The sequence below is a fragment of the Nycticebus coucang genome, chromosome 6 (genome assembly GCF_027406575.1).
Source record: "Nycticebus coucang isolate mNycCou1 chromosome 6, mNycCou1.pri, whole genome shotgun sequence".
Classification (NCBI taxonomy): Eukaryota; Metazoa; Chordata; class Mammalia; order Primates; family Lorisidae; genus Nycticebus; species Nycticebus coucang.
In genome coordinates, this window is record NC_069785.1 from 70,170,914 (window position 1) to 70,197,994 (window position 27,081).

Genomic DNA, 27,081 nt, shown 5'->3' on the forward strand with positions numbered 1-27,081 from the left:
ACTTTCTGAGAAAAAGTTTCATTGGTTGGTTGGTTATATTAAATAATTGACCTTATTCGTGGAATTATTTAGTTTATTGTGTGGTAGTAATTGCTGAAATTTACCGAGTGTTCGCTGTGAGCCAGACACTGTTTCAGGGTCTTAGTACGCTCCTCTAACCCTTCCTTCTGTACTGTTCTGTCACCTGTGCTACAGGATGGAGGTAAGACAACACAACACCAACAACCGTTTCTTCCTGTAGAAACTGTGAAATTGGTTAAGTCTTTTACAAAGTAGGTGTATCTTGTATGTCCATCATTATTAGCATTATTATAACATACTTGTTTAGTATTAAATATGTGCCAGGAATTTCACCAAACATCAGGGGTATAAAGACATTTAACAAAGATGCTGTCCTCAAGAAGTTGAAAAACAGAGAGGCTGGCATTGAAATAGACAGCACAAGGGAAACCCTAAGGCCTCATCTGAGTGCCATTTGAGTGACAGACCCTCAACCTGCTGCTGGAGTTCTCTGGAGAGATGACTGTGGACTGGCAGGGGCATGCTTTACTAAGAACATAGAACTTGGTCATACCTTAAGGTCTAGGGCAGTCACCAGGCAGCAAGGAGTGGGGAGACCTCCCCCAGCAAACAGAACAGAGCCCAAAGAGAGCCCGTGGTCTGGTAGGAGAAGGCAGCAAACCAGTCGGGCTGGAGCAGAGTCCAGAAGAGGGGTGCAGGAAAGGTGCTTGGAGTAGTGCACTGAGCAGGTTTGGCACATCTGCCCATCAAGTCAAGGTCTGGATTTCAGCCTCGGGCAAGAAGAAGACACTAAAGACTTCTGAGGAGGAGAATGACATTGACCAAGCTGTGTTTCGGAAAAATGATCAATCTGGTGGTGCTGCTAGGAATCCCAGGAGACGGGGCATCAGCAAGGGAAGGCACAGCTGGGAAATTGGATTTATTATAGGGTCGAAATTCCTTTAAAAGAACAGTAACTGGCCAGGTGTGGTGGCTCACACCTATAATCCTAGCACTCTGGGAGGCCAGGATGGGTGGATCAGCTGAACTCAGGAGTTCGAGACCAGCCTGAGCAAGAGCAAGAACCCCGACTTTACTAAAAATAGAATAACTAGTCAGGCATTGTGGCAGGTGCCTGTAGTCCCAGCTACTCAGGAGGCTGAGGCAAGAGGCTGACTTGAGCCCAGGAATTTGAGGTTGCTGTGAGTGCTGTGCTAGGTGTTTATTTAATCATCAGAAGTCAGAGAAGGGTTTGGCATAGTAGCTCACCCCTGAGATCCCAGCCCTTTGAGAGACTGAAGCAGAAAGATTGCTCCTGGTAGGGAGTTTGAAACCAGCTTGGGCAACATAGTAAGACCTCATTGCTGCTCAAAAGAAAAAGTCAGAATAGATAAATGATATAAATAGGATCACACGTAAGTGGCCTCATTGGGTTTGAAACTCGGTCTTTCCGACTCCATACAACCGTCCACTGTAGAATCCTGCTTGTATTCTTCTCTCCAGGCAATAAAGGTCTGGACTAGGATGGTTATGGAAAAGAAGAGGCAGCTGGGAGACGTGAAACAATTATCCTGGTTCTTCTTTCAGATTCTTTACGAATCACCGTCCAAGGTCTGGGAGGAGAGGGAGCTGCAGTCTGCATCCACAGAGAAGAAACCTCAGGGTGGCCTGTCCTTACTTGTACTCCAGTAATCATGTACTCCTGGGCAGTGAGCGCTTCTGCTGTGCTTTGGAGCCAAGACACACAGCACGGAGCTGATCCTGCTACCAGATGCCTGCCTGCCTCTGTTGCTGGCTGGGCCTGGTTAGTGTACTATGGCAGCATAAGACAAGTTTGGAAGACAAAAATAACCTTGGAATTATCTTGTGAATTCATGGCAATTACCACGCAATTACATGCTCAATAACCACGGTGGAATTCCAGAGTATTTACAGTTCACATCCATGTGCAAAAGCTTACGCTTCGGGGCCTTCACTGCAAAGGCAGGAGCGTGGCAAGGCTGGCATGGCAGGGCACGCAGGCCTGGTGGCCTTCGCCTTCCAGGCTGACTAACCAGCTAAGCTAGAACCTCTCTTAGCTGGTTCTTGCTACCTCACCAATCGTTCCTGCTTAGTTCAGCAGAGCCACACTGTCCTCCAGGGACCGAGATCTGGAGTGATTGGTCTGAGTTGTCCTTCTTTAGGGACGGGATCACTGTCCTCTGAGCCTTGTAAATCACCTGCTTGTGCCCCAACACTTTTACAGACTGGAAGTCCCCTGAATTATATCCTTTGAAGAGTTTCCTTAAGTCAGGGGGAAATGCTGTCCACCTGATTATCTGTGTCATGTCATCATTACTTTGTTCCTTCCATGAACTCCGAGTGCTTGTTCAGTGACAGCATCACACCCAACCTGGAGATGCAGAAAGCAAACAGTGCCTGCCCTCAGTGATGGAAGGGACACTGCTGGGGGGACAACTTATGATGGGTTAGGTTGTGAAGCCTATGAGGGTGCAATAGATTTTCTCTTATTAAAAACAAAAAAAATCCCAGGCGGCACCTGTGGCTCAAGGAGTAGGGCGCCGGCCCCATATACCGGAGGTGGTGGGTTCAAACCCAGCCCTGGCCAAAAACTGCAAAAAAAAAAAAAAATCCCAGTGGCTACAAATGAGGCACACTCAAGAGGCATCAGCCTGTATGGGGGCTACCACGCCCATGGATGTGACCTCTGCTGACACGTGGGAAGAGGACCCTCAATTACTGGTAGTGGTGACATGACCCTCAGATACAGTCCTTCATATGAATGTTGAAGAAAAAGATACCACATGGTGGGAAGTAGCTCATAAAAAATAGCTATGAATCTGACTTTGTGCATTTGTATGTTGAGAGAGAGACAGAGAGGAAAAGACGTCCATTCCCTGCAGGGCACTTAGCCCCAGTCCTCCCCATGTGAGCTCAGAGACAGAGAGGCCCAAGGCCTGATGAGCATCTGTCTGGTCACTTAGGCTCCCTCACAGCCAACTGTGGACCAGCAGTATGTCCTTTTCCTACTCCTGTTCCAAATCACCAAGTTTCTGAGGGTCCCCAAAGTTCAAGAGCTGAGCCAGGCGCCTTCGTCTTCTTGCCCTAAGGCTGGTCATGGCCCTATACGCAGTTCTCCAAATTTCCTGCTTTGCAAAGAGAAACACGGCTGATCGTCAAAGGCTCACACATCGCATCTCACAAAGAACATGCTACAAAAACTGCCAGGAGCTGATACTTCGTTTTGTACATATTAAAATTTAAATGTTTTTAGGAAGTGAATAATCAAAATATTTTCGGCCTACTAGCACCAGTCTCTTTAGGATGCCTCTCATTGATGGGGACGTAAGACAAGTAAGATAAACTGCTAAACCGTTTAGCAGTTTCCTAAACAGAACAAGTGGTTAGTGTCAAACTTCTAAGACTGGCACCTCGGGGAGGTAGGCTACGCTTACTGACTTGCTTCCAAAGAGTATAGTATGGGAAGGGGGAAAGGGTCCTTCCTGGGGAGAACCCGTAAAGTCTTTGCTAATGTAGCCAGGGTGACGAAGGTTAACACCGTTAGTGATAAGTCACACAGATGTCATATGAGATGATGATCACGGCAGTTTCCCTCCGTGCCCTTCCTCTCAGAAACACATCACCGCCGTCTAGTCATGAGAAAAACGTCAGACAACCCCCAGCTGAGAGACATTTTACAAAATACCTGAACAGTACTCCTCAAAACTGTTACAATCGTCAAAAACAGGGAAAGTCTGAGAAACCTAAGAAGATACGACAACTAAATAACAAGCAAATATCTTGGGTGGGATCCTAAACAAAAGCGAGAGAGAGTGAGAGAGGGAATTAAGGACAAACTTAATGATGTCCAAATAAAGCAAGCGTGGGCTTGCATTGATACAGAGGGGGCAATGTGGCTCTGTAGCTATGATAGGTGTACGCAGCGATGTAAGATGTTAACAGTAGAAGCGGGTGTGGGGATATGGGGACTCTCTGAATTATCTTTGCAACTTTTTCTGTCAATCTACAGTTATTCTAAAATTAAAAGCTTATTGAAGTATTTGTTTAAAAACCTAACATTCAGCTGTGCTATTTTCCAGACATCAGCAGCCAGTCGCTATGCGGTGATGACCACCCAGCTGAAGCACAACAACCTCTCGCTGGTTTTCCACTATGTTTTTCTGCAGATGTGTAGGGCCCATGGCATCGGCTATGACCTGGAGGTATGAAGGGTCACAGCCAGGGGTGGACCAAATGTGCGCCTGTGGGTGATCTAGGTAGCTAGTAATTTGGTGCCCCTTCATCAGATACTCTTTAAATACCCATCAATCATCTATCTAGAGGAAAACTGCATGCTGCTTGGGGAAGGGCAGAAAGGACTCACAGGCGGCAGCAGTTGGTCCTGAGAAGTTCAGCTCTGTCCCAGACTTGCACACCCACCTTGGTAAAACAAACACCATGCAGCGCGCCAGACTCAGGAGGCATTCAGGGGACCATTTCTTGATCCTAAAGCATGCCCTGAGCATTCTGACCCTATCCCAGCTACTGAGCAATCTCCTCTTTCTTAGTCTGCTCTGGCTGCTATAACAAAATAGCACTGCGAAGGTGGCTCAAAGTACAGAAATTTCTTTCTCATGGTCTGATGAGCTGGGATGTCCAAGATCAAGGCTCTGGAAGATTTGGTTCCTGGTAGGGGCTCAGTCCCTGGCTTCTAGTTGGCTGTCCTCTTGCCTGCTGTGTCCTCATGTGGTAGAGAGATCTCTGGTGTCTCTTTTACAAGGGCTAGTTCAGTTGGTGCAGTGGCATGCACCTGCAGTCCCATATACTTGGGAGGCTGAGGCGGGAGGATTACTTGAAGCCAGGAGTTTGAGACCCACCTGTTGGGCAACATAGTAAGTCCCCATCTCTTAAAAAGAAAAAATCAATTCTATCAATCAGAGCACACCTTTATAATCTCTTTTAACCTTAATCACCTCTTTAAAAGCCCTGTCTCCAATATTGTCATGTGGGGGTTAGGACACAATTTAGTCCATGGCTATGCCTACCTATATATAGTAATTTGTGGAGGGGGGGGTTCTGAAAATAAAAGTTTTCTCTAGGTTGGGTCTATTTCCAATGGTATCTGGGACCTCTGCCAAGATGTTGCATCTTAATATAGCTGGATGGGGCAAATATGATGTAGTGTCTCCCACCTGGAATATGAATAGAACCTCTACTTTGGGCCTAGAGACTCATGTTACTCTGGAAAAATAGTTTCATGTTTTCCCACTTTGATTCTGATTTTCAAATCTCTGACACTCGGGGTCTTGAAACGACCTTTGAATGACTCTGCACACTCTTACTTGTGGAAGACCCGTCTCCATCACATCAAACATGTTAAAATATATTCACCTCCCACATTAAATATAATGTAAATATAATGACATAAGAATGAGCAGTAGACAAATGATAATTGTTTTGATTTGTAGATATTAAATTTTACATTGATTAAGTTATATTTTTCACACTTGAGAATCCATATACTTTTCAGGGATCAGATATTTTTATAGGCCTATGAAAGCATGCAGACTTTAAGCACAGGGAGCCAGTAGTGACTAGAATGGTCTGGCTGACACATGGCAGTCCCCACCACACTGCCAGGCCACTGTCAGGGTGCATAAGGCCCTTTGGTTAGATTGATTCATGCTGTTTGCAGACACAAGTAATGGAGCTCATATTCCCTTGCAAATTACATTAAAATTGATAAAATAGAGAAAGAACAAAAAGCCAGATTGAACTGATTTACCTGAAATTAATTGTTGCCTCTGCTGCACATAATCCCTTTGGAATTAAATAGTTTTTAGCCCAAAACCTATTAGACTGATATTTTTCCATGTACCAGACAGTGGCTGAGTCTAACTCTAGCTTTATCCGAATCTTTTTATTTTATGTTCTTCTAAAATACCGGGGTATAACAAGCTCTGTAAGTAAGTTTGTTTGGCAGGGAAAGTCTCCTGCTGAAAAGTAAATGTGCTTGGTCACTTTCTGTTGCCTGAAATTATTATTAGAGAGTTATTTCTTGGCCTTCAAGCTCTGTATTTGAGTGAAATTCTAGTATCCCTGGGAAAAGTAAAGCACCACACTTTATTTATGCCTTTGTCTTTGAGTTGATCAGATCCCTTTCTAAGGGCAGATTCTAGTAAGGGAAACAGATTGCTGTGGCCCAGGGGAAGCAGGTGGATGGAATAGAGGAAGGGGCTTGACTGAACAACTTAGAAAGGATGAAAGATGAAATGAGAGGAAAAGAGAAATACAGACCGGGGAGAAAGAGTGATGGAATAATATGAAGACAGAAAAGGTAACAGCAGAAAAGAGAGAGGATAAAATTCACAGCCTGGAAGAATCCATTTAAAAGGAAGGAGGGGGTTATCGGAGAAAACAAGAGTAAATAATAAAAGTACAAGAGGACAGAGAGAAGAAAAAATGGAGTCATAAAAATTTGAGGTGAGAAGAGTCACACAAATACTTGAAAGTCTTAGAAATCATCCTTGCTTTATTTTGCCTTAGATGGGCCCTATCTTTCCAGAGCCTGGGTCCATCCCTGGTCAGGACTCTCCACATACTCTCTTAACTGCCTTTTCTTGGGGAGGCACATGGTTCACGTGGTTTATGGACCACCTACTGTGTGCTGGCCACTGAGCTGAGTGAGCATTTTCACTTCATTATCTCTTTTATTCTTTATGTCTGTCCTGTAAGAAGGTATTATTTCTACCGTATCACAGTGAGGACATTGGGTTTAAAGACTTTGAGCATCTTCCCCAGGTCACACAGCCATTTTGTGCAAATGACGTTTGACCACATAATGTCCACAAAGTCAAGCATTATTCTTTCTCTTATACCAAGGTGCCCACTATGAGCCTTTTTCTCCTAAGACTTTTTCCCACTATCTGTATTTCTAAAATATTATTACCAACCCAATCAAGAATTCTGGAATCCATTTCAAATGAAATGTTTCATTAGGTCCCTCTTACATGTTCTTTGGCTGGAGAAGCACAAATTTGTCTTCATAGCCCCTATGGCCATCTCTACAAAGGAGAAAAAAAATACTTAACAATTAACTTCCCTAAAATTTTATTGCCTCTTTGAGTTATGCTGAGCCTAAAAAGATCATGTACTCAAATTCTAGCATAACCTCCACTGTCTGATGCTCCCACTCTTGGCTGAATTTAACAGGGGTGCTCTTTCCAGTGAAAGAAACATTAATAATACGTCATTGTCAATGCTACCAAAAGAAGAATCCTCAAAAGTCAACATTGTCATAGCGTCCTTCTACACAGCACTGTTTCCCTTCCTATAATAATGAAATTTCAAATATTGTTCTTGTCCGAAGTCTCAGGGAAAAAAAAAAAAAGGAAATGAGATCACTCTATGAGTTTATTTTTCCTTGATGAATATCGGAAGGGAGCAGTGCTGAGTTTGTAAGTGACTTGGTGGGTTTCATTCCTGAGATTTCTGTAATGCTGCAGAACGCCCCCACTGATTTCCTAATGAAATGAAGTGGTAATGAAAGCCATATGGAGAAAGGCATCCTGTTTACTGCCTGCAACAGTGTGGGGCAGGGCTGGTCTCACACATACGCAGGCAGCGTGCAGTGGTCCTGAGTAGCTCCACACCGGCCAGCAGTCATTTCCTCCAGCCATGGTGGGATTCATCAGGGCTGCTCACAGACCCTCTGATTCTCCTCCTTCTAGGCACATAACAGAATTACACTTCCTCAGCCATCCCCCTAAATTTAGGCATGGCCAAGTATTTTAGCCGGTGAAATATGAGCAGAAGCAATCTGTGTCCTTTCTATGCCGAAGCCTTTAGAGGTCGCTTCATGGGTTGCCATATGCTTTTTCCTGCCTTGGAAATCATGGGAGCACTTTAAGACAGAGACTCCTTCAGCCAGGGTCCCTAAGTGATCAGAGACCTGTGCCAATCCATGTGGGAAATGGAGCATAAGCAAGAACTATAACTTTTGTTGTTATAAACAACCAAGAATTGGTTTTCATAAATTACTATAGCATAGCCCAGCCCACCCAGTTGATATTGAAATTAGTATCAAAAAAGAAAATTGAAAATGCATTTACACAACAAAAGCCAATTAAAACAGCCTTACAATAAGGGTCAAATTACAGATTATAAAATGTTATTAAAACCTCTGAATGAGTTAAGGTATCTTAGAGTAAGGATCCAAAAAAGATTATGGTATCTAGAAATTTATTGCCTATGAGATTCCCATGAATCTCTTAGAAAAAAAGAGTCAAAGGGTATAAATCCTGATAGGCTTAAGATAGCTGAAATTAAGAGAAAGAGAGAAGCATGGACACAGGAAAACAAAGAAATATGAAAAATCTAAGAAGTATACCCAGAACAGAATTGCACATGTAGCTGTGTGTGCTTGTAGCTGATTGAAATCAAATAGATTAAAATCCAGCTCAGTTTCTGAGAGAGTTTAAGAGAAATATCAGTCTGAGGTGGGGCACAGTGGCTCACACCTGTAATCCTAGCACTCTGGGAGGCCAAGGCAGGTGGATCGCTTGAGCTCAGGAGTTGGAGACCAGCCTAAGGAAGAGTGAGACTCTGTCTCTAAAAAAAATAGCCAGTGTTGTGGTGGGCACCTGTAATCCCAGGTACCTGAGAGGCTGAGGCAAGAGGACGGCTTAGGCTCAAGAGTTTGAGGTTGCTGTGAGCTATGATGCTACTGCACTCTACCAAGGACAACAAAGTGAGGCTCTGTCAAAAAAAAAAAAAAAGAAAGAAAGAAACTTTCGTTCTATTAGTCTGTATTAAAAGAGTCTGTCATTGATCATGATATAAAATAACCCTTGGATCCTCAACTATCTACAGGCAGAAAATAGATGAGAAAGTTTTTTTTTTTTTGTTTGTTTGTTTGTTTTTTATTGTTGGGGATTCATTGAGGGTACAATAAGCCAGGTTACACTGATTGCAATTGTTAGGTAAAGTCCCTCTTGCAATCATGTCTTGCCCCCCTAAAGTGTGACACACACCAAGGCCCCAGCCCCCTCCCTCCTTCCCTCTTTCTGTTTCCCGCCCGATAACCAGAATTGTCATTAATTGTCCTCATATCAAAATTGAGTACATAGGATTCATGCTTCTCCATTCTTATGATGCTTTACTAAGAATAATGTCTTCCACGTCCATCCAGGTTAATACGAAGGATGTAAAGTCTCCATTTTTTTTAATGGCTGAATAGTATTCCATGATATACATATACCACAGCTTGTTAACCCATTCCTGGGTTGGTGGGCATTTAGGCTGTTTCCACATTTTGGCGATTGTAAATTGAGCTGCAATAAACAGTCTAGTACAAGTGTCCTTATGATAAAAGGATTTTTTTCCTTCTGGGTAGATGCCCAGTAATGGGATTGCAGGATAAAATGGGAGGTCTAGCTTGAGTGCTTTGAGGTTTCTCCATACTTCCTTCCAGAAAGGTTGTACTAGTTTGCAGTCCCACCAGCAGTGTAAAAGTGTTCCCTTCTCTCCACATCCACGCCAGCATCTGCAGTTTTGAGATTTTGTGATGTGGGCCATTCTCACTGGGGTTAGATGATATCTCAGGGTTGTTTTGATTTGCATTTCTCTAATATATAGAAATGATGAACATTTTTTCATGTGTTTGTGCCATTCGTCTGTCATCTTTAGAGAAAGTTCTATTCACGTCTCTTGCCCATTGATATATGGGATTGTTGGCTTTTTTCATGTGGATTAATTTGAGTTCTCTATAGATCCTAGTTATCAAGCTTTTGTCTGATTGAAAATATGCTAATATCTTTTCCCATTGTGTAGGTTGTCTCTTTGCTTTGGTTATTGTCTCCTTAGCTGTACAGAAGCTTTTCAGTTTAATGAAGTCCCATTTGTTTATTTTTGTTGTTGTTGCAATTGCCATGGCAGTCTTCTTCATGAAGTCTTTCCCCAGGCCAATATCTTCCAGTGTTTTTCCTATGCTTCCTTGGAGGATTTTTATTGTTTCATGCCTTAAATTTAAGTCCTTTATCCATCTTGAATCAATTTTTGTGAGTGGGGAAAGGTGTGGGTCCAGTTTCAGTCTTTTACATGTAGACATCCAGTTCTCCCAACACCATTTATTGAATAGGGAGTCTTTCCCCCAAGGTATGTTCTTGTTTGGTTTATCAAAGATTAGGTGGTTGTAAAATGTTAGTTTCATTTCTTGGTTTTCAATTCGATTCCAAGTGTCTATGTCTCTGTTTTTGTGCCAGTACCATGCTGTCTTGAGCACTATGGCTTTGTAGTACAGACTAAAATCTGGTATGCTGATGCCCCCAGCTTTATTTTTGTTACAGAGAACTGCCTTAGCTATACGGGGTTTTTTCCGGTTCCATACAAAACGCAGAATCATTTTTTCCAAATCTTGAAAGTACAATGTTGGTATTTTGATAGGAATGGCATTGAATAGGTAGATTGCTTTGGGAAGTATACACATTTTAACAATGTTGATTCTTCCCATCCATGAGCATGGTATGTTCTTCCATTTGTTAATATCCTCTGCTATTTCCTTTCTGAGGATTTCATAGTTTTCTTTATAGAGGTACTTCACCGCCTTCGTTAGGTATATTCCTAGGTATTTCATTTTCTTTGAGACTATGGTGAAGGGAGTTGTGTCCTTAATTAGCTTCTCATCTTGACTGTTATTGGTGTATACAAAGGCTACTGACTTGTGGACATTGATTTTATATCCTGAAACATTACTGTATTTTTTGATGACTTCTAGGAGTCTTGTGGTTGAGTCTTTGGGGTTCCCTAAGTATAAGATCATGTCGTCAGCAAAGAGGGAGAGTTTGACCTCCTCTGCTCCCATTTGGATTCCCTTTATTTCTTTGTCTTACCTAATTGTATTGGCTAGAACTTCCAGCACTACGTTGAATAGTAAAGGTGACAGAGGACAACCTTGTCTGGTTCCAGTTCTAAGAGGAAAAGCTTTCAGTTTTACTCCATTCAGTAAAATATTGGCTGTGGGTTTGTCATAGATAGCTTCAATCAGTTTTAGAAATGTGCCACCTATGCTTATACTCTTCAGTGTTCTAATTAGAAAAGGATGCTGGATTTTATCAAATGCTTTTTCTGCATCTATTGAGAGGATCATGTGATCTTTATTTTTGCCTCTGTTAATATGGTGGATAACGTTTATGGACTTGCGTATGTTAAACCAGCCTTGCATCCCTGGGATGAAGCCTACTTGATCATGATGAATGACTTTTTTGATGATAAGCTGTAATCTATTGGCTAGGATTTTGTTGAGAATTTTTGCATCTATATTCATGAGTGAGATTGGTCTGAAATTCTCCTTTTTGTTTGGGTCTTTTCCTGGTTTTGGTATCAGGGTGATGTTTGCTTCATAGAATGTGTTGGGAAAGATTCCTTCTTCCTCAATTTTTTGGAATAATTTCTGCAGTGCAGGAATAAGCTCTTCCTTGAAGGTTTGATAGAATTCTGGAGTGAAGCCATCTGGACCAGGGCATTTTTTTGGTTGGAAGCTTTTTTATTGTTTCTTTGATCTCAGTGCTTGAAATTGGTCTGTTCAGGAGCTCTATTTCTTCCTGGCTGAGTCTAGGGAGAGGGTGTGATTCCAAATATTGATCCATTTCTTTCACATTGTCAAATTTCTGGGCATAGAGTTCCTGGTAGTATTCAGACATGATCTCTTGTATCTCTGTGGGATCAGTTGTTATTTCCCCTTTATCATTTCTGATTGAGGTTACTAGAGATTTTACTTTTCTATTCCTCGTTAGTCTGGCCAATGGTTTATCTATTTTATTTATTTTTTCAAAAAACCAACTCCTTGTTTCATTAATTTTCTGAATGATTCTTTTGTTTTCAATTTCATTGATCTCTGATTTGATTTTGGATATTTCTTTTCTTCTACTGAGTTTAGGCTTAGATTGTTCTTCTTTTTCCAATTCCATAAGATCTCTTGTGAGATTGTTGATGTGCTCTCTTTCTGTTTTTCGAATGTAGGCATCTAAAGCGATGAATTTTCCTCTCAAAACTGCTTTTGCAGTATCCCACAGGTTTTGGTAGCTTGTGTCTTCATTGTTGTTATGCTCAAGGAAGTTAATGATTTCCTGTTTTATTTCTTCCTGCACCCATCTGTTATTCAACAGAAGATTGTTTAATTTCCATGCCTTTGGGTGGGGTCGAGCATTTTTGTTAGAGTTGAGTTCCACCTTTAGTGCCTTATGGTCTGAGAAGATACAAGGTAAAATTTCAATTCTTTTGATTCTGTTGATATTTGTTTTGTGTCCCAGGATATGATCAATTTTGGAGAATGTTCCATGGGGTGATGAGAGGAATGTATATTCTTTATCTTTGGGATGGAGTGTTCTATATGTGTCTATCAAGCACAGTTGTTCTAGGGTCTCATTTAAATCTCTTATATCCTTGTTTAATTTCTATTTAGAGGATCTGTCCAGCTCTGTAAGAGGAGTGTTAAGGTCCCCTGTTATTATGGTATTATCAGATATCATATTGCTCAGGCTGAGTAAGGTCTGTTTCAAGAATCTGGGAGCATTTAAATTGGGTGCATAAATATTTAGAATTGAAATGTCTTCTTGTTGTATTTTTCCCTTGACCAATATAAAGTGGCCATCTTTGTCTTTTTTGACTTTAGTTGCTTTAAATCCACATGTATCTGAAAATAAGATTGCAACTCCTCTTTTCTTCTGAATTCCATTTGCCTGAAAAATTGTCTTCCAAACCTTGACTCGGAGCTTTAATTTGTCTTTTGAAGCCAGGTGTGTTTCTTGCAGACAGCAAATGGATGGCTTGTGTTTTTTAATCCAGTCAGCCAATCTATGTCTCTTCAGTGGGGAATTCAAGCCATTAACATTTATTGAGATAATTGATAAGTGTGGTAGTATTCTATTCGTCTTATTTTGTGAGAGTCCATTGCTTAGTTTTATCTTTTGCATCAGTGTGGAGGTTAGGTTCTGTCCTTTAATTTCTGAGTTCTTACTTTGCTGCTGATCCATTGTGGTGGTCAGTGTGCAGAACGGGTTGAAGTATTTCCTGTAGAGCTGTTCTTGTTGTGGCGAATTTCCTCAATGTTTGTATATCCATAAATGATTTGATTTCTCCGTCAATTTTGAAGCTTAGCTTAGCAGGGTACAGAATTCTGGGCTGGAAATTGTTCTGTTTAAGTAGATTAAAGATAGATGACCATTGTCTTCTTGCTTGGAAAGTTTCATTAGAGGAGTCTGCGGTCACTCTGATGGATTTGCCCCTGTAGGTCAACTGGCGCTTACTCCTGGCAGCTTGCAGAATCTTATCTTTTGTCTTGACTTTGGACAGGTTCATCACAATGTGTCTTGGAGAAGCTCAGTTAGAGTTGAGGCGACCTGGGGTCCGATATCCCTCTGAAAGCAGTGTGTCAGAATCTTTGGTGATATTTGGGAAATTTTCTTTTATAATATTCTCAAGTATGGCTTCCATTCCTCTGGGGCATTCTTCTTCCCCTTCTGGAATTCCTATAACTTGTATGTTGGAACGCTTCATAAAGTCCCATAATTCTGACAGTGAACGTTCTGCTTTCTCTCTCTTCTTTTCTGCCTCTTTTACTATCTGAGTTATCTCAAAAACTTTGTCTTCTACCTCTGAAATTCTTTCTTCTGCATGGTCTAACCTGTTGCTGATACTTTCCATTGCATCTTTAAGTTCCCTAATTGACTGTTTCAGTTCCTTCAGCTCTGCTATATCCTTTTTATATTCTTCATATCATTCATCTCTGATTTGATTCTGTTTTTGGATTTCCTTTTGGTTATTTTCCACTTTATTAGCAGTTTCCTTCATTGTTTCCATCATTTCTTTCATTGTTTTCAACATGTGTATTCTAAATTCCCTTTCTGTCATTCCTAACATTTCTTTATAGGTGGAATCCTCTGCAGTAGCTACCTCATGGTCCCTTGGCGGGGTTGTTCTGGAGTGGTTCTTCATGTTGCCTGGAGTTTTCTGCTGATTCTTCCTCATGAGTGATTTCTTTTATCTGCTTCCTTGCCCTAATTTTCCTTTCACTTCCTCTTGCTCTTTAAGTTCTCGTGCCTGTGGAAGTTGTGGGCGGGTTTAGACGGATTGAACACACACGACCACTTGCTGGTTTTCCACTGTTTTAGTCCTCCTCTTGGGGTCCAGAAGTCTCTCGCTGACTCCCTGTATCCTCTCAGGGGTGATGATAGGCAGATCCCACCATCCAGAGATGCCTGGAGTCCTATCTCCCCAGACTCACGGAGCCCAGATGCAAGGAAGCTGTTACTCGGCTGCCATCTTGCTCCGCAATGAGAAAGTTTTTAAATTGCTAAGGAAGATTGGAATCTCTAATGCCTGCTCCAGACATGGCCAATGACGATTATGGAAAAGGAATAAAATCTCAGAAGGCAGAGCTAAGGACCACAAAGAAGAAAGCCTAAGAGAGTCCCAACAAGCCAGTGGAATGAGGCAAATCAAGGAGCATTTTCCACCCAAAGGATAGGGGTCCTTGAAACGTTTGCCCAGTGGATTTCAGAATTGCTACAGATCCCTGTCTTCTGACTGGCCATCATTCTTTCCCTTTCCTAATGGAGCACTTAACTGCAGTTACACACTCCCCACTCCACTAGTGTTTGAGTGATGTGGGCTGAGCCGATAATTTGTTTTTTCCTTTTTGGTTTATGGCTTTTCAGATCAACAGAACCAGACCTGATCTCAAGCTATGCCATGGATCACCCACAGTCATTTATTGTATTTAGTATTTTTCGGTAGCATTTCATACATCGTGAAAGACTTTTTTGTTTCATTCTTGCAATAACGTTGAAAGGTAGATATTCTTGTTCTGATTTAGTAGATGAGGAAGCTGAGGCTTAAAATAAATCACTTTCAAGTTCACATAGCAAAGAAGTATTTATTGTGGTGCTTTCTACTACCTAGCTTGAAAAGAATTTTACACAAGAGTAAAATTTTAAATACGGTTGAAGGGGTGGGGGAAGATGGATAAATACAAGTAAAAAGATCTATAGCTAAGATGCTACCTGGGAAAGTAGGACTGAGTAGGGTACAGCAACCGGGAAGCTGACAGCATATTGTCTAGGGAGAGACTGGGAGGCACAGATAGATAGGAGTTGCCTTGGGGAAATGTTGCTTACAATGAGGTTTACTTTGGTGAGCCGCTTGTAGACTCTTACATCTCTCACATGTAAAATAAAATACTGAATTGTTTTATGGGGTGCTAAGGGAAAATACCTTTGTATAAGCCTTTTACTTCCGTTATTCCCTCTGGATGGAGGCTAAGAAGACTCATGGTCACCTTTCTTAAAGAGTTATAAATGTCTTCCCAAATCTAGACTTCTCATTCTGGCATGGCACAATAGTTTGCATCTAGCTAACTCTCTCACCAAAACCAATTATAAAAGCTGCATAAATACATATAAAACAAGTATCTGAAGAAGTGCTTAAGGAACTATAATCCTTAAGAGAACAGATGCAGGCTTGGCCCCTGTGGCTCACACAGCTAAGGCGCCAGCCACATACACCTGAGCTGACGGGTTCGAATCCAGCCCGGGCCCACCAAACAACAATGACAACTACAACCAAAAACTAGCTGAGCATTGTGGCGGATGCCTGTAGTCCCAGCTACTTGGGAGGCGGAGGCAAGAGAATCGCTTAAGCTCAGGAGTTGGAGGTTGCTGTGAGCTGTGATGTCACAGCACTCTACCCAGGGGCATAGCTTGAGGCTCTGTCTTAAAAAAGAAAAAAAAGAGAACAGATGCATATAAGGTGATGCCCATAGTCATCCAGGTTTTTTCTTTGAGGTCATTTCCATATTGTGTTAGGGAATAGAACCAAACAAAAGCCATAATCTCCCTGTTTCCATAAGGAGACAGAGCTCAGAACTTTCAAACTGTTTGAAAAGCCAGGATCCTAGGGTAAAAGTGATCAAAGAGGAGGGAACCTGAAAACCTGTGTACAAATGTCGTTTAAATCACTGGTGGACTCATACTTACAATAAACAGCTCAAGATTCCAAGAAATTCAGAAAAGAAGAAAACCCACAATAGCTGGGAAGCTGAAGATTGGGCAAATATTTCAAAAGCCACATGATGTTGAGAAGGAAGAGATTGGAGTTCATGTCTTGCTAAGTTGAAAGGGCCCTGATAACCACCCCAAGATTTCAGTAGAGACTTCCAAAGAACCAGGTGCCAGGAGTAAGCCACACAGATTATGGCTCCATGAACTCCCCAAGGAGAAAAGACAGAATACAAGGAATAAGAGGAAAATTTCAATAGACCACATCCACCCTTTGACACATCAAAATGAGCTACCTGCCAAAAGTGAAATTTAATCCTCCTCTAGAGCAGGGGTGTCCAACCTGTGGCCTGCAGACCACATGCAGATTATTTGAGGCCTGTTTTGCTTATCTGTGGTGTCAGATACTGCAAAATGTATGTACAGACCTTTTTATTGCTCATCAGCTTTTATTAGTGTTTGTGTATTTAATGTGCGACCCACAACAATTCTTACTTTTCCAATGTGCAGCAGAGAAGAAAAAAAGGCTGGACACCCCACCCCTGATCTTGAGCCTCTACAATTTTCCATCTTTAATGACCAGCATCCAATCAAAAATTATAAGATATGCAAAAAGACAGGACGAAATCATTGAAAACAAAAGGGAAAAATAGAAAAGGACCCATGAGTGATTTATATATTGGTGTTATCCAATAAGGACTTTAAAATAACTGTGACTAATATATTCAAGAAAACAGTAGAAATTATGAAAAATGTCCCCAAAGACATAAAATCTATTTTTTAAAAGCGAAATGGAAATTCTATTTTTTTTCAATCCAAACATCACACTATTTAATTTCCCAATAAAACATTGGAAAAGGACTATCAGTGCTAACACATTTACATATAAAATCGCCACCTAATAGGTAATAGAAGCCTATGTACCAATTTCTAAAACAGTTATAAGATATATACACAATTTGGGGTATATTAACAAAACAGAATATTACAAAATATTAAAGACAATCCTCCTGGTCCATGGGCCCTGTCACCTTTCATTTGAAGTTGGCATAATCTGAGAAGGCATCAATATATTCCTGAACCACCTTGTAGCAGAACTCATACTGCTCCAGTGTCTGGACCGTGTGTGGCCTCTGCAGCCTCAGGCTTTTAACAGTCTGGAAGACATCCAAAATCCTCTCTGCTTTCACACACTCCAGGACGGTGCTTAGGGCACAGAAGGTCCCTGTCCTTCCTGCCCCAGCGCTGCAGTGCACAGTGATGGGGTGGTTCCCTGACTGCTGCTGCTGCTGCTTCTGCACGGCCGCAGTGATGCTGATCATGCCCTTCCCATTGCTGGGGATGCCCACTTCAGGCCAACCATGGAAATGGAATTGCCAGATCCGCCGGCTCTTATTCTCCCTGGTGTTGGTAACCAGGAGGTCTCGGACGGTGTAGCTCTCACATTCCTTCTCTTTCTTCAGCTCTACAGTGATGTCTCCATAGGACACCAGTCCATCAGACGGCCAGGACTGGGCACACTTCTCCTGGCCTCTCTCCTCTAGTTCTGTCAGCATCACGATAGAGCAGGATTTCCACTCCCAGATCATTCGCCAGAAGTTCTCAACTGTGTGGAGAAGAGGGCCCTGGCTGGTGATGTAGGAATCCTTCTGGCGGTAGCCATCCAGGAAGGACGCATTCACATAGCCTGTGTTCTCCTCACGCCTTTTAACTGGAATGATCACTCTGCTGAATTCATACGGAATGATCCGTAAAACCCTGTTCTTCTTCATGTTGGCTGGAAGGTTTCCAGCCCGCATCTTGTCATTCTGGATGTTGATTGATGTTAACTTCTTAAACCCCTCCTCTAATCCATTATTGCTGGTCCCTGGGATTTTGTTGTAAATTTTCCGCAGGTGGGTTTCTAGAGAGGTTACTTCCAGTTCTGTATCCCCATAGAGATAGTGCTCTGGAAGGGCTTGGTACAAGAAGACATACTGCATGTCTGTTTGCACCATCTGACAGCGCTGTGCCCGGATCTGGCTCACAAAGCCATATACGTCCACCTGCCGCTCTGTCCAGCATGGCATCAGTGACAGCAAAGGTACCTGTACGCCCTACGCCCGCACTGCACTGGACCATGATGGCCTCTGCATACTGAGGGTTGCAGGCTTTCACCTTCTTGAGCATGCTGATGGGGGTGAAAGGCACCCCAAAGTCTGGCCAGCTGGTAAAGTGGAACTGAGTGATGAGGCGTTGTGGCTTTCTGTTGGTCACATCGCCTACCTGCTGAATACAGAACTTCCGAACTGTGTAGTCCACCAGGACAGTCACGTCCTCTACGGAAACACGGATATTGCCGTAAGTCCAGCAGCCTTGGTCTGGCCAGCACTGGGCGCATTTACACTCCTTTCTTTCCTTTAGGTTGGTCACCATGACAATGGTGGCTGTATTTTGCTCCCAGATCATCCTCCAGAAATCATTCACTGTTTCTTCTTTTGGTCCTTGTGCAGCAATAAATTTGTTCTTTTCTTGGTAGCCATTGATGAATGAAGCATTGATGTAATCAGAATCTGGAACTCCTTCACCTGGTGTCAGGTGGACTCTAGAGTGGTCATAAGGCAAGATGTTAACATATCGATTTTTTTCCTTGTTTTCCTCCTTGGAGGCAGCCTCACAGGTGGCCTGGGTAGGACAAGCAGGGAGAGCATTCAATTCCTCTCTGAAGAGCTTATTGTCATCAGCCATTCTCTGGTTAATCTCCTCTTCCAGCTTGTCTACAGGCAGGGGTGGGTACTTCCTGTTGGTGCTTGGGGACCTGGCCAGAAGTGGCGCACTTTGGGGCTCCACCTCCTCAGTGCGGCCATTGGATAAGCGGAAAGAATTGGAATGGCTCCCGGCTTGTTTGTATTTCTTAAACCTTAACATGTACAGAACTATGATAATAAACATGATCAGTAGCAGAGAAGACAGGGCCACCATCACTGCAATAATTGGCGTCTCATCGGAAGGAGGGAAGGTTTCTGGAGTGGTTGCTACAGTGCTGGAATTCCTCTCCCAGGGTTCTGTTCTGGCGTCTGTGAACTGGTTATCTGGAAGCCACGCTCCATTTAGTGAAATTGTAGTGCCTGCAGAATTAGGGTTTGCTCTTCTCGTCGTTGTCCCATTGCCAGAGTCTGAAGAATTGACAGTGGTTGCATAGGTGGGTCCCAGAGTCAGATTTGGGCTGAATGTGGGTGTCATAGAAAGAGAAGTTACTGAAGAAGTTGGCGTTGAAGTTTTGGTTCCTTCTTTAACTGACTCTATTGTTGATGCTTTAATGGATTTTGTAATTCCTACAGAAGGTGCATCTGTGGTAGCATTGTTGGCACTGACTTGTATCAGACCACTGCTAAGCAGAACAAGAATGAACTGGAATCCGTGCTTACCAGCTGAGCGCCCCTAATCCTAAAATCTGAAACCTTTGAGCATCACGTCCGTTCTCAAAAAGTTCTGAATTTTGGAGCAGTGCAGACTTTGGATTTTCAGATTAGAGATCTTCAACCTTAGTTATTTGAACTGCGTCACCCATCACCGCTCATTGGAGTTCCATAAATATCTTTTTTTAGGTTTGTCACCGAGTCCGGGTTGGACGGGACCCCTGGGAACGAGGACAGCGGCTCCGCCTGGGTTCCGCGGCAGCGTCTGGGCCCGCCGCTCGCCCTTAGGGCCGCCGCCCGGCCCGTGGCCCAAAGCCCCGCGGCGGCGGCCTCGCCTCCCTGGTCCAGGGGTGCGGCTGAGCGGCTTCAGGGGTCAGCTGAGGTGATGGCGGCAAGGCCCGGGGTGCGAGCTCGATCGCGCGCGCGGGTCTCTGTCGGCGCTGCCCAAATGGAAATTCAAAAACCGAAAATTATTATAACAAAATTAATGATTCAGCATATGAATTTCATAGGGAATTAACAGAATAAATGATTGGTGTACTGGAAAACATGCAGATTGACGCACAAAAGAAGAAAATGATGAAAATATAGAAGAGTGCTTAAGAGATAAATGGGACATGGAGGGAAAAGTCTAACTTTCATGTAATTAGTATCCCAGAAGGAGAAGAAGGGTGGATTTAAATAAATACTGGTTAAGAATTTACCATAACTGGTGAAAGACATGAAAACACATATCAAACCACTTATTCAAAAAGCACTACAAACCAACAAAAGGCACCTGGGAACATCATGGTTATACTGCTAAAAAGTAAAGAGAATGAAGTTGGGGGTGGCAGCTCAAGCTCCTAATCCTAGCACTTTGGGAGGCCAAGGCGCAGGACTGCTGAAGGTCAGGAGTTTGAGATCTGCCTGAGCAAGAGTAGGCAGATCTTCCCAGACACACTGACACAGGATCTGTAGTCCAGAGATGGAGGTTAGATGATCCCTTGAGACCAATAGTTTGAGGTGGCCGTGAGCTATCATGACACCACTGCACTCTCCCCAGGGTGACAGACCAAGACCTGTCTCAAAAAGAGAGAGAGAGAGCAAGAGACAAGGAGCTAGAAGGAAAAAAATCATCTTACCTTCCAAGGATGAACAATAAGCTAACTTTTCAACATCTATGAATGCAAGAAGACTATGAGATTATAAATTACTGCTAGCCAAGAGGGGGGAAAACTAATAAATATCCCCTGGAAATGAAATACTTTCATTCTTTCTTTCTTTTTTTTTGAGACAGAGTCTCACTATGTCACCCTCTGTAGAGTGCTGTAGCATCACAGCTCACAGCAACCTCCAACTCTTGGGCTTAAGCGATTCTCTTGCCTCAGCCTGCATAGCTGAAATGAAATAATTTCTATAAACTTGTTCTGTATATGGGGATTCTTTACACTTCTTCTAAATACAGAACTATTTTTTAAAAGGTAAATATAAAATAAGTGATTTGTTATGTTTGTGTTAACAGTGGAGCCTTAGAATGGCACTGTCCAGGTCGGCGCCTGTGGCTCAAAGGAGTAGGGTTCCGGCCCCACATACCAGAGGTGGTGGGGTCAAACCCGGCCCCGGCCAAAAACTACCAAAAAAAAAAAAAGAAGAAGAGTTATCCAATAGCAATATGATGCAACCCACAAATGTAAGCCACACAGATAATTTAAAGTTTTTTTCAGAAAGTACCTCAAGAATGGAAAAAAAAAAAATCCAGTGTTCTCAATACTAATATGAAACCAATATATAAACAAATATCCACACAAACGACAAAACACAAATATAATCTAGCAAGGGGGAGGGGAAAAAGAGTGAAAGGGGAAGGGGGAAGAAGGAGGGTAATGGGCAGGACCTCACCTAATGTGTTCAGCACTCCTCCTGGATGAAGGGCTCAACTACAACTTGCACTTCACCTTAGATGTGAGAACAATGTAACCTAAAAATCTGTACCCTCCTATTAATTTGAAATGATAGAAGGAAGAAAAGAAAGAAGGAAAGAGAGAGAGACAGAAAGAAAATTTTTCCAGAGCAACATGTTTAAAAAGTAAAAGAATTAGGGCGGCTCCTGTGGTTCAAAGAGGTAGGGCACCAGCCCTGTATGCTGGAGGTGGTGGGTTCAAACCCAGCCCTGGCCAAAAACTGCAAAAAAAAAAAAAAAAAAAGTAAAAGAATTAGGTAAGGTTAATTTTAATGATATATTTAATTTAACCCAACATATCTAAAACATTCTCATTTCAACATGTAAGAAGTAAAAAAAGAAAAAAAATTTTGAAGCTTAGTCTCACTTCTTTGCCCTGGGTAGAGTGCAACGGTGTCATCGTGCTCATTGCAACCTCAAACTCCTGAGCTCACGTGATCCACCTGCCTTGGCCTCCCCAGTAGCTAGGAATACAGGTGCATGCTACTATGTCTGGCTAATTTGTTCTACTCTTTTTAGAAACAGGGTCTCAATCTTGCTCAGGCTAGTCTCAAACTCCTGAGTTCAAGTGATTCTCTCCTGCCTCAGCCTCCCAGATTATAGGCATGAACTACCACTCCTGGCCCCCCCCCCTTTCTTTTTCGTTAGTGATAGAGTCTTGTTCAGTCACTAGATTGGGGTGCGGTGGCATGATCATAGTTCACTACAGCCTCAAACTTCTGGGCTCAAGCAATCCTCCCCCCTCGGTCTCCCAATAGCTGGGATTACTGACATACACCCACAATGCCCAGCTACTATTTTTCAATTTTTTAGAGATGGGGGTCTCATTATGTTGCTCAGGCTGATCTTATACTTCTAGCCTCAAGCAATCCTCTCACCTCCGCCTCCCAATTGGCTAGTGCCATGCCCAGCAGTATAAAATTTTTAATAAGATATTTTTATATTTGTTGTATTACGTATTTAAAGATATAGCACATCTCAGTTTGAACTACTGGTATTTCAAGTCCTCAGTAGCCCCATGTGGCTAGTGGCTACCATGATGGACAGTACAGTAAGGGACCCAAGAGAGCTACTAGGCAGTGGTTCTCAACCCTTGCTGCTTATTGGAATGACCTCAGTGAGGAGCTTACAAGAGTACAGATGCCTGGGCAGGGCTACAATTAGGTAGGGTAAGGCAAAAGAAGTATATATCCTGAGCACAAAATTTAAGGGAGCACACACCACACTCTTTGTAATCAAAATATACAGTATTTTAATGCAATATTTTAAAAATCAAAATTAACGCAAAAAATCCATGATGAACAAAATATCCAAATTTTTAACAAAAACAGTATCAGATTACTGATTTTTTTTCCTTTGCCTCAGGCTCTCATCATGACAGCATGGCCCTATGCCTGTGCTCCACCCCAGAACAAATAAATTGGCATTTCTGGAGGTAGGGCCTGGGCATTATGTATTTATTTATTTATTTCAGACAGAGTCTCACTTGGTCACCCCCAGTAGAGTGCAGTGGCGTCATAGCTCACAGCAACCTCAAACTCTTGGGCTCAAGAGATTCTCTTACCTCAGCCTCCCAAGTAGCTGGGGCTACAGGTGCCTGCCACAAACACCCGGCTATTTTTAGAGACAAGGTCTGGCTCTGGCTCTGGCTCAGGTTAGTCTCAAACCTGTGAGCTCAGGCAGTCCACCTGTCTCGGCCTCCCAGAGTGCTAGGATTACAGGCATGAACCACTGTTCCCAGACAAGGCATTTTATTTTTTAAAGCACTCAGATGATTCTGATGTGTAGCCAGTATTGAGAGCCATTGTCCCAAAGCTCAGATTTCCTGATAAAGTAGCGATTGATGGATGGTCACAATTCTGGCATGTGATTTCTTTTACCAAATCTCCAAACTCCAGTTTACTTTTTCAGACTTCCAGTGATGGGGCGCTCACAACTTCATAGGGCAGATGTTCCCACTGTTGGATAACTCTAGGGTTACCTCTTATTTATTTGGAGAAAACTGTTAAAAAGATAATTTTTAAAAAAGGGTAAAGCTGGCGGCGCCTGTGGCTCAGTCGGTAAGGTGCCGGCCCCATATACCGAGAGTGGCGGGTTCAAACCCGGCCTCGGCCGAACTGCAACAAAAAAATAGCTGGGCGTTGTGGCGGGCGCCTGTAGTCCCAGCTACTCGGGAGGCTGAGGCAGGAGAATTGCCTAAGCCCAGGAGTTGGAGGTTTCCGTGAGCTGTGTGACACCACAGAACTCTACCGAGGGCGATAAAGTGAAACTCTGTCTCTACAAAAAAAAAAAAAAAAAAAGGTAAAGCTGTGTCTCCCATACAGCTATAAAAATAAACACATGATTATTTTGTTTAAGAAAAGGAACTTGGCATATATTATAACTGGTTCAAAAGAGAATCCAAAAACAGACATCTTTATAGATCAAGACTATTGAAATTATGTAGACCTGCCATTTGATCCTGCAATTCCTCTACTAGGTGTATATCCAAAAGACCAAAAATCACTTGGCAACAAAGGTATTTGCACCAGATTGTTCATTGTAGCTCAATTCATAATTGCCAGGTCTTGGAAGAAGCCCAAGTGCCCATCGACCCATGAATGGATTAATAAATTGTGGTATATGTGCACCATGGAATACTAGGCAGCATTAAAGAAAGATGGAGACTTTACCTCTTTTATGTTTACATGGATGGAATTGGAAAATATTCTTCTTAGTAAAGTATCTCAGGAATGGAAAAAAAATATTCAATGTACTCAGTACTACTATAAAACCAATTTATAATCACTCACACTTTCATATGAGAGATGAATCACAACTATAGCTCAGGATGAAGGAGAGAAGGGAAGGGGCTTGGGAAGGGAGGGGGGTGGTTCAATAGAGGGAGGGTTAATAGTGGGACCACACCTATGGAGCATATTGCAAGGGTACAAATCAAATCTATCAAGTATTGAACACGAATGTCTTAACAGTGTGACTAAGTAAATGAAGTGAAAGCTATGTTAATTAGTAGGATGTAAGCACTCCAATTTGTACAAATAATCAACGCATTGAATCCCACAAAGGCATAAATGTATTCATGATCTATGTATATGACTTAATAAAAATAAATACCTACTTAAGTAAAAAAAAAAAAAGACTATTGAAATGAATATACAAATGGAAGAAAAACAGGTTTTCCACAGGACAGCAACAGAGGGAAATCAATTGAATGTCTGTCAGACTGGACAGAATTTGTTCATCTATCAGCTACCTCCAATTTACAGACTTGTAAAACATCTCCCATAGAAGCAATCGGATAAGGTGGGTGTGTGTGCCATGAAATTTTAGCCATGATATTATTTATTACACAACAAATTGCTTCCCTATATATTTTTACCCATTGTTCTTATGACAGTGATTTTCAGATTTTGTTTTTTTTTTTTTTTTTTTTGGCCAGGGCTAGGTTTGAACCCGCCACCTCCGGCATATGGGACTGGCGCCCTACTCCTTGAGCCACAGGTGCCGCCCTGATTTTCAGATTTTGATGTGCACAAGAATCACCCAGGAAAGGCAGATTTCCTTCCAAAGATTTGGATGCCCATGGAAGTGCCTTTTTTTTGCAGTTTTTGGCCGGGGCTGGGTTTGAACCTGCCACCTCTGGCATATGGGGCCAGCAGTCTATCCCTTTGAGCCATAGGCACCCCCCAAGGAAGTGCCTTTTTTTTTTTTTTATCGTTTGGAACTCATGGAGGGTACAAAGAATTAGGTTACACTGATTGCATTTGTCAGGTAAAGTCCCTCTTATAATTGTGTCCCTCCCCCAAGAGGTGTGCCACACACCAGGACCCCCGTCCCCCTCTTGTCTCCCCTCTCCCTGCTCTCTCATTCCCCCACACCCTTCACCTTGTATTAGCTCATCTATTGCCTTCACATTAGAATTGAGTACATTGGATTCTTGCTTCTTCATTCTTGTGATGCTTTACTAAGAAGAATGTGTTCCACCTCAGTCCAGGTTAATACAAAAGATGTAAAGTCTCCATCTGTTTTAATGGCTGAGTAGTATTCCATGGTATGCACATATCACAGCTTGTTAATCATTCCTGGGTTGGTGGGCATTGTTTCCACATTTTGGCCATTGTAACCCCGGGTCATCTCAACTTAAATGGAAATGCTTTTTTAAAAAGCACACTGGATGATTCTAATGCAGGTGTTCTGAGGATCATACTCAAAAACACTGTCCTAGAGCATGCCTACTCCATGTTCTGGAAACAGCCTTTTCAAACGCGCTTCTCACAATATTTGAAGGTAGCTCTACACTTTAGTCTTTGTGGTCTTAGTGGTCTTTCAGTGCTAGTAACATTTTCTTTACTTTGTTTTCAAGATAATGTGCTATTTCTTTTCTCCCCACTCAAATTTTACAGGACAGAACAGGAACCATTTTTTTACTATATGAGCATCTGAAGAGAGACAAGTTGGGAATCTTGTGAGTATGCAGTTTCTCTATGAGATGTAATAAGCTAAGAAAACAGACTATAACAAACCCCTAAGAATGGTGCTTTTTCACGCTTTTTAATCAGCATGCTGATTTACTGGAAGCCTATCTTGTTTTATTTAGATCTTCAGGTATTTCATAAATGACTTTAGATGTGTCCATAGGGGCTCATAAATATAACTGATTAATTATCCAAAGTTGACAGGTTAAAGTTTAGGCTTAATAACATAGCACACTCAACACACACATCAAATCTGACTGATGGAGAACCAGGTCAGGTGCCCAGATTGTAGAAAGGCAGCTCTTATTCTGGCATGCTTTAAAAAGTGCTCTGGGCTCAGCACCCGTAGCACAGTGGTTACGGTGCCAGCCACATACACCAAGGCTGGCAGGTTCGAACCCAGCACGGGCCAGCTAAACAACAATGACAACCTCAACAAAAAAATTGCCAGACATTGGGTGGCGCCTGTGGCTCAGCGGGTAGGGCGCCAGCCCCATATGCCAAGGGTGGCGAGTTCAAACCCAGCCCCGGCCAAACTGCAACCAAAAAATAGCTGGACATTGTGGCAGGCGCCTGTAGTCCCAGCTACTTGGGAGGCTGAGTCAAGAGAATCGCCTAAGCCCAAAGATTTGGAGGTTGCTGTGAGCTGTGTGACGCCACGGTACTCTACCGAGGGCGATAAGGTGAGACTCTGTCTCTACAAAAAAAAAAAAAAATAGCCAGACATTGTGGTGGGCACCTGTACTCCCAGCTACATGGAATCTGAGGCAAGAGAATCACTTGAGCCCAAGAGTTTGAGGTTATTGTGAGGTGTGACGTCACAGCACTCTACTGAGGGTGACATAGTGAGACTCTGTCTCAAAAAAACAAAAAGAGTCTGATTAAGTGGGAAAGACTCAAGGTCTGTGTGTATTTCTAAGCTCAGGAATTCAGACCAATGGGTTAAAGAACTAAAAATCAAAACACAGAGATATGAGCTCTGCCTTATATCTGGCATGTAGGATTAAATGCAAAAGAAAAGCTGTGCCAGGACTGGAAATTAGACAAAGCCTCAAGCACATGGGATGGGGCTGGGAGGGGCTCCCTCCCTTGGAGTGATGGGAGAAGAGCAGTCAGGCCAAACACAGGACCAGCGCCTGGAGGTCATCCTAAGAAGTAACCAATTTGTACCACCAGAGAGTTTGACTTTCAGAGCTCAGGAAGGAGGCCACTTT

The 27,081-nt window shown here is 42.6% G+C and overlaps 2 protein-coding genes across 3 annotated transcripts in view; one reads left to right on the forward strand and one right to left on the reverse strand.

The window, feature by feature from the left end:
* IQCH (IQ motif containing H) overlaps nucleotides 1–27,081 on the forward strand; it is a 296,182-nt gene that overhangs the window by 259,064 nt on the left and 10,037 nt on the right. For both annotated transcript variants that reach the window (XM_053596183.1, XM_053596184.1), the window contains 2 exons: nucleotides 4,101–4,223; nucleotides 25,796–25,857. In XM_053596183.1, coding sequence (XP_053452158.1) covers nucleotides 4,101–4,223; nucleotides 25,796–25,857 — 185 coding nt within the window. The remainder of the gene's footprint in view (nucleotides 1–4,100; nucleotides 4,224–25,795; nucleotides 25,858–27,081) is intronic.
* LOC128589230 (receptor-type tyrosine-protein phosphatase alpha-like) lies at nucleotides 16,915–19,437 on the reverse strand. Its single transcript, XM_053596186.1, is given in 2 exon segments — nucleotides 16,915–18,107; nucleotides 18,109–19,437. Coding segments are annotated over 2 exon segments (2,187 nt in total). The 5' UTR covers nucleotides 19,275–19,437; the 3' UTR covers nucleotides 16,915–17,086.